General features: G+C 40.2%; 1 protein-coding gene across 1 annotated transcript; it reads right to left on the bottom strand.

Annotated features, from left to right (window-relative positions):
- Positions 1–6,180: 6,180 nt before the first annotated feature.
- On the bottom strand, positions 6,181–7,125 carry LOC123788099 (olfactory receptor 1L8-like). Its single transcript, XM_045791186.2, has one exon. The coding sequence runs from the start codon at positions 7,123–7,125 to the stop codon at positions 6,181–6,183; it is 945 nt and encodes a 314-aa protein (XP_045647142.2).
- Positions 7,126–8,015: the final 890 nt, after the last annotated feature.

The raw sequence follows: 8,015 nt of genomic DNA, 5'->3' as shown, positions 1-8,015 counted from the left end.
AAGGGTATCTTCTTGTATTGGCCATGATTTGACACCACGTAAGAGAGGAACAGCTAAGACTATTACTCTCATGTGCTGAGGTGGTTTTTAAGGAAAGAATGATAACTCCCTTTCCTGCCATTATTTCCCATTATTTGACTTCTTTTCAACTGCCACAGGTTTCCTGATTTTTCCAGTTACTACCTGTCTTACCCCACACTGGGCTTCAGTGGTTCAGCTATACTGCCCTCTAGAGGCATGTGGCAGGATTACGCTCTCCAGAGACGCTGTTTTTGTTCATTTCTAGGAAGGAGTAGAATGGCAAAGGATGATGGGCCAATCTCTACCAGGAAAGAGGGAGGAATCATCTATGGTCAGTCTCAATTTAGCGCCACTAAGTGAAGTCACCATTCAGTCCATTTTTCCTTTAGGAATACGCACAGTCAAATTTAGAGGAACGTAAGTAGAATTCTGAGCAGCAATGTCTCCTTCTGTCTGGACCTGAAGATGTTGCCTTGGACTCAGGTCAGCTGGATTCAGAAGACACAGATATTTTGTAAGGTGGAGATAATTTTTGTGAGGTAATAGGTAGCATCATCCCTATCCCTCACATTCCCACCTCTGCACCTCCCCAAATTTCTGAAGATATTCTTCTTATACTATTCCTTATTTCAGATGAAGCATACATTTGCCTGGTATTAATCTAAACTGTGCACCCATACTGATATTCCCAAAGCCTCTGCTCATCATCTGTAGGTCATCCAACTTCTTTTAAAATTGAAGTATAGTTTACATATAGTAAAATTATGCAAATCATAAGTGTATAGCCTTTTACTGATGATTTGTTTATCTAATTCCTGTTGATGATTGTTTTTAGTTTGTTCTATTATGAATAAAGCTGCTCTGAATATTTTGTACAAGATTTTTTTATAAACATGTGGTTGTTGCATGTTTAATTTTATTAAGAATTGCCAAACTGTTTTCCAAAGTGATTACATAATTTCACATTCCTACCAACAATATATGAGAGTTTCAGTTGCTCCAAATCCTACAAAATTTTTGTATTGTCTTCTTAATTGTAGTCATTCTATTGAGTGTTCAGTGGTATCACATTGTGACTTTAATTTACATTTCCCTGATAAGTAATGACGTTGAGTGTCCTTCACATGCAGTATTGGCCATTTGAATATCTTCTTCTCTGAAGTGTCTGCTCAAATTTTTTGCCCACTTTTTAAAAATTTAAATTCAGTTAATTAACATCTAGTGTATTATTAGTTTCAGAGGTAGAGTTCAGTGATTCATCAGTTGTATGTAACACCCAGTGCTCATTACATCACATGCCTTCCTTAATGCCCATCATCCAGTTATCCCATCCTCCACCCCTCTCCCCTCCAGCAACTCTGTTTGTTTCCTATGGTTAAGAGTCTCTTGTGGTTTGTCTCCCTCCCTCACAACTTGTTTTATTTTTTAAAAGTTTTTATCCACTTTTAAAAATTAGTTTGGGGGTGAATGGGTGGCTCAGTTGGTTAAGTGTCTGCCTTCAGCTCAGGTCATGATCCTGGAGTCCTGGGATTGAGCCCTATGGGATCTCTGCTCAGCAGGGAGCCTGTTTCTCCCTCTCCCTCTGTGTGCTGCTCCCTCTGCTTGTGCTCTCTTCATCTCTGTGTCAAATAAATAAATAAAATCTTAAAAGATAAAAAATAAAAATTAGATTGTGTGCTTTTACTTTTTGATTTGCATATGTTTATATATTTTGGGTATGTCTTTTGTCAGGTATGTAGTGTGCATATTTTTCCCATTTTCACTTTCTTTTTTCTTTCTTTTTTTTTTTTTAAAGATTATTTATTTATTTATTTGACAGAGAGAAAGACAGCCAGCGAGAGAGGGAACACAAGCAGGGGGAGAGGAAGAAGCAGGCTCCCAGCGGAGCGCCCTATATGGGGCTCGATCCCAAGAACCCTGGATCACGCCCTGAGCTGAAGGCAGATGCTTACCGACTGAGCCACCCAGGCACCCCCCCATTTTCACTTTCTTAAGTTGACTTTTGATGAGCAGAAGTTTTGAATTTGGTGAAATCCATTCAATATTTTTTTTTCTTTTGTGGTTAGTCCTTTTGTTTCTTGACTGAGAAATCTTCACTCATGTCGAGGTCACAAATATATTTTTATATTTTTTTGGGTTAAAACAAAAATTTTTTATATTTTAAGCCCTCACATTTAAGTCTACAAGCAACTTTGAATTCATTTTTGTGTATGGTGTGGAGTAAGGGGTCAAGGCTAATTGTTTTCTATGTGCATATGTAGTTGTTCCAGCATAATGTATTGAATGGGTCCTCCTTTCTCCACTAAATTGCACTGGCACTTGGTCAAAAATCAAGTGATTACATAAATAAGGATTTATTTCTGTATTCTGTTACCCTGATCCATTTTATTATTCTTTTTTTATAATAATATTTTTATTATATTATATTAGTCACCATACAGTACATCCCTGGTTTTTGATGTAAAGTTCTATGATTCATTAGTTGTGTATAACACCCAGTGCAGCATGCAATATGTGCCCTCCTTACTACCCATCACCAGCCTATCCCATTCCCCCACCCCACTCCCCTCTGAAGCCCTCAGTTTGTTTCTCAGAGTCCATATTCTCTCATGCTTCATTCCCCCTTCTGATTACCCCCCTTCCTTTATCCCTTTCTTCCCCTACCAATCTTCCTAGTTCTTATGTTCCATAGATGAGAGAAACTATATGATAATTGTCTTTCTCTGCTTGACTTATTTCACTTAGCATTATCTCCTCCAGTGCCGTCCATGTTGCAGCAAATGTTGAGAACTCGTTCTTTCTGATAGCTGAGTAATATTCCATTGTATATATGGACCACAACTTCTTAATCCAGTCATCTGTTGAAGGGCATCTCAGTTCCTTACACGATTTAGCTATTGTGGACAATGCTGCTATGAACATTGGGGTGCCTATGGCCCTTCTCTTCACTACATCTGTATCTTTGGGGTAAATACTCAGTAGTGCAATGGCTGGATCATAGGGTAGCTCAATTTTTAACTTTTTAAGGGACCTCCACACTGTTTTCCAGAGTGGCTGTACCAACTTGCATTCCCACCAACAATGTAGGAGGGATCCCCTTTCTCTACATCCTCGCCAACAATTGTTGTTTCTTGCCTTGTCAATTTTTGCCATTCTAACTGGCATAAGGTGGTATCTCAGTGTGGTTTTGATTTGAATTTCCCTGATGGCTAATGACTTTGAACATTTTTTCATGTGTCTGTTAGCCATTTGTATGTCTTCATTGGAAAAGTGTCTGTTCATATCTTCTGCCCATTTTTTGATTTGTTTATTTGTTTCTTGTGTATTGAGTTTGAGAAGTTCTTTGTAGATCTTGGATACCAGTCTTTTATCTGTAGTGTCATTTGCAAATATCTTCTCCTATTCCGTGGGCTTCCTCTTAGTTTTTTTGACTGTTTCCTTGGCTGCACAGAAGCTTTTTATCTTGATGAAGTCCCACACATTCATTTTATCTTTTGTTTCTCTTGCCTTTGGAGATGTGTCATGAAAAAGGTTGCTGTGGCCAATGTCGTAGAGGTTGCTGCCTATGCTCTCCTCTAGGATTTTGATGGATTCCTGTCTCACATCAAGGTCTTTCATCCATTTGGAGTTTATCTTTGTGTATGGAGTGAGAGAGTGGTCAAGTTTCATTCTTTTGCATGTAGCTGTCCAATTTTCCCAGCAACATTTATTGAAGAGACTGTCTTTTTTCCCCTGGATGTTTTTTCCTGCTTTGTCAAAGATTAGTTGCCCAAAGAGCCGAGGGTCCATTTCTGGGTTCTCTATTCTGTTCCATTGGTCTATGTGTCTGTTTTTGTCGCAGTACCATGCTGTCTTTGTGATCACAGCTTTGTAGTACAACTTGAAATCTGGTAACGTGATGCCCCCAGCTTTGTTTTTCCTCTTCAACAATTCCTTGGCGATTCGGGGCCTTTTCTGGTTCCATACAAATTTAAGGGCTGTTTGTTCCAGTTCTTTGAAAAATGTCATTGGTATTTTGATCGGGATAGCATTGAGGGTGTAGATTGCTCTGGGTAGCATGGACATTTTAATTATGTTAATTCTTCCGATCCAGGAGCATGGAATATTTTTCCATCTTTTTGTGTCTTCTTCAATGTCTCTCAAGAGTGATTTGTAGTTTCTAGAATACAGATCCTTTACATTTCCAGTTAAGTTAATTCCAAGATAACGTATGATTTTTGGTGCTATTGTAAACGGGATGGATTCCCTAATTTCTCTTTCTTCAGTCTCATTGTTCGTGTATAGAAATGCAACTGATTTCTGAGCATTGAATTGTATCCTGCCACATTACTGAATTGCTCTATAACTTCTAGTAGTTTGGGAGTGGATTCTTTTGGGTTTTCCATATAGAGTATCATGTCATCTGCGAGGAAAGACAGTTTCACTTCTTCTTTGCCGATTTGGATGCCTTTTATCCCTTTTTGTTGTCTGATTGCTGTTTTAAGGACTTCTAGTACTATGTTGAATAATAATGGCGAGAGTGGGCATCCTTGTCGTGTTCCTGATCTTAAGGGAAAGGCTTCCAGCTTTTCCCATTGAGAGTGATATTCGTGACCAGTGAAATAAGTCAAGCAGAGAAAGACAATTATCATATGATTTCTCTCATCTATGGAACATAAGAACTAGGAAGATCGGTAGGGGAAGAAAGGGATAAAGAAAGGGGGGTAATCAGAAGGGGGAATGAAGCATGAGAGACTATGGAGTCTGAGAAACAAACTGAGGGCTTCAGAGGGGAGGGGGTGGGGGTATGGGATGGACTGGTGATGGGTAGTGAGGAGGGCACGTGTTGCATGGTGCACTGGGTGTTATACGCAACTAATGAACCATCGAGCTTTACATTGGAAACCAGGGATGTACTGTATGGAGACTAACATAATATATTAAAAAAACATTAAAAAAAAAAAGAAGATGTGGTCCATATATACAATGGAATATTACTCAGCTATCAGAAAGAACAAGTTCTCAACATTTGCTGCAACATGGACGGCACTGGAGGAGATAATGCTATGTGAAATAAGTCAAGCAGAGAAAGACAATTATCATATAGTTTCTCTCATCTATGGAACATAAGAACTAGGATGATCGGTAGGGGAAGAAAGGGATAAAGAAAGGGGGGGTAATCAGAAGGGGGAATGAAGCATGAGAGAATATGGACTCTGAGAAACAAACTGAGGGCTTCAGAGGGGAGTGGGGTGGGGGAATGGGATAGGCTGGTGATGGGTAGTAAGGAGGGCACATATTGCATGCTGCACTGGGTGTTATACGCAACTAATGAATCATGGAACTTTACATCAAAAACCAGGGATGTACTGTATGGTGACTAACATAATATAATAAAAAATTATTATTATAATAGAAAAAAAGAAAAAGAAAGAAACATAAGAGTAAAAGCAAGAACTTAATTTTTAAAAAAGATTTTATTTATTAATTTGACAGAGACAGACAGCCAGCGAGAGAGGGAACACAAGCAGGGGGAGTGGGAGAGGAAGAAGCAGGCTCCTAGTGGAGGAGCCTGATGTGGGGCTCGATCCCAGTACGCTGGGATCACGCCCTGAGCCGAAGGCAGACGCTTAACGACTGCGCCACCCAGGCACCCCGCAAGAACTTAATTTTTAAGCAAGAAAAGGTTTTATGAAAGAAAAAAATAAGGAAGTATAAAAATCCTCACAATGAGAAAAGTAGGTAAAATGTAATTCTTCTCCTCCCCTACCCCCTATCCCTCCATTCCTTTTCCCTTAAAATGTTTGCAAAGATATTAAACAGCTGTAAATTAGGTGACTGTTTTCAGCATTATACTGAAATTTGGAGGGTTTTGTAGGGTAAGTCTTAATAAAAGGAGAGCATTTGTTCATGATATATATGTTGGAAAATGATTAGTTTAAAGTAGTATTTGGAGGATGAGAACACGATGACTCTTTGAGGAAAAATGGAGGAATAATGAGGAAAAGTATGATGATTTCAGCTGAAGCATGGACAACTGGTAGCTGACATCAATGAATGTGAGCGCCCACAACACCCTTGTCTCACAAGGGTTACAAAAACTAACCTCCAACAGTTCCGTTTTCACCAAGACCTAGTAGGGGCCAGATTTAAGTGGACCAGATTCTACTTGTGGGTGTGTCAAGAGGGTGCTGCCTGGGACTTCCTCCTGCCCATCAGCTTCCTCAGACCCTGTTTCAGGTCTTTGTTTCTCAGACTGTAGATAAAAGGGTTTAGCATGGAGGTAAGAACTGTGTAGACAAGTGTTGCTTTGTGGTCTTTGGCAGTGTAGGTGGACAGGGGCTGTAAATAGACATAGAAGATGCTTCCATAAAAGAGTGTTACAACAGTGAGGTGAGAGCCACAGGTGGAGAAGGCTTTGCGTTTCCCAGCGGCTGAGGGGATCCTGAGAACTGCAATGAGGATTCGTAGATAAGAGAAAGTAATGCACAGAAAGGGAGTCACCAAAACAACAGAACCTTCTGACATTATCACGATTTCATTGACAAAAGTGGGGGAGCATGACAATTTCATCAGCGGACTGAGGTCGCAGAGGAAGTGATGGATAACATTGTTGTCACAGAAGATGAGGCGATTCAGTAGCAGTGTGTGTAGGAGTGAGTGGAGGTGAGGAAGTGAGCAGGAAAAGGCCACCAGCAGGACACAGCAGCGGTGGTTCATGGTGGTGACATAGTGGAAGGGGTCACAGATGGCCACGTAGCGGTCAAAGGCCATGACTGCCAGAAGGCAACTGTCAGTGTTGCCCAGAGCATAAATGAAATACATCTGTGTCAGACACCCAGCATAGGAGATGGTCTTCTCTGACAGGAAGTTCACTAGCATTCTGGGGACAACGGTTGTTGTAAAGCAAATGTCAGTGAAGGACAGGAAACTCAAGAAGAAATACATGGGGGTCTGGAGCTGGGGGTCAGAGTGGATGGCCAGGATGATGAGTAGGTTCCCTATTATGGTGACCAGGTACATGGTGAGGAAGAGGATAAAGAGTGGCTTCTGGTCTTCAGGCTGGGAGGAGAGTCCCATGAGGATGAACTCAGAGATGCTGCTGGTTTGGTTGACTCTTGCCATTGACTTGGGTCTAGTTATATACACAGTGTTTGGTTATTTATCTTACTCCAAGTCCACAACCCAGCAAGTCTTTGTTTTCTCTGGTCACAATTAGCTGCTATTCAGGGACAGCTTGTCAATCTCCCTTGATGTTGCCCTCCCTTCCCAAATCCATGGCATCACAAGGTCTTATAGTGAAGGCTGGAGGGACAGAAGAAGAGTTTTCCTTTAGAAACCATCAAGGATGACCTCACTGATTCCAGTTCACTAGTCTTATTCTGTGAAAGCACTGTTCCCTCACTGGAGATTTAGCAATAAAAACAGGCAGATCCATGTATTGTGTAGCTCAGGTTCTAGGTGGGAAGACAGATCATCAACAAACAACATCAAGCAGTGCATAAGGAATGGAGATGGTTGGGGGATGAGTTTGCCAAAATAACCAATGAGGAAAATCTAAGGGGAATGTTGAACCCATTTCAACAAAGTGGGCTTTTTCTCCTGAGGACAGTCTGTGCAATCTCCCCTTTTCTGTTAATTATTTCTCCTTTCTTTAATATTTTGTCCTAAATCAGTATATGATGGGCATCCATTGTTGAGTATTCAGCTCATGCTTTATAATCCACCAGTCATATGTGTATGCAAAAATACTTATGAGAACACATTAATTTTTTTATATTAAGTGTTGATATACATATGCTTTTTTTCAGTCTTACCCAATTACCTGGTGACTGACACCAAAGTGGCCTCCATTTTCTTGCTACTACAAAAAACTCTGTGATGAGAGATCTTATATAAGCAAAGTGTTTTCAATCAACTTTTTACAGTCAGCATATCCACTGATACCTCATTAATGGACATATTACATACAGATTTTCAAATGGTCTGAGATATTGGTTATTCATATATTTCTA

The sequence above is a fragment of the Ursus americanus genome, chromosome 18 (genome assembly GCF_024610735.1).
Source record: "Ursus americanus isolate L20-20 chromosome 18, mUrsAme1.1.p, whole genome shotgun sequence".
NCBI classification, from domain to species: Eukaryota; Metazoa; Chordata; class Mammalia; order Carnivora; family Ursidae; genus Ursus; species Ursus americanus.
Note: the sequence above shows the minus strand (reverse complement) of the source record. Positions and strands in the feature narration are given on the sequence as shown.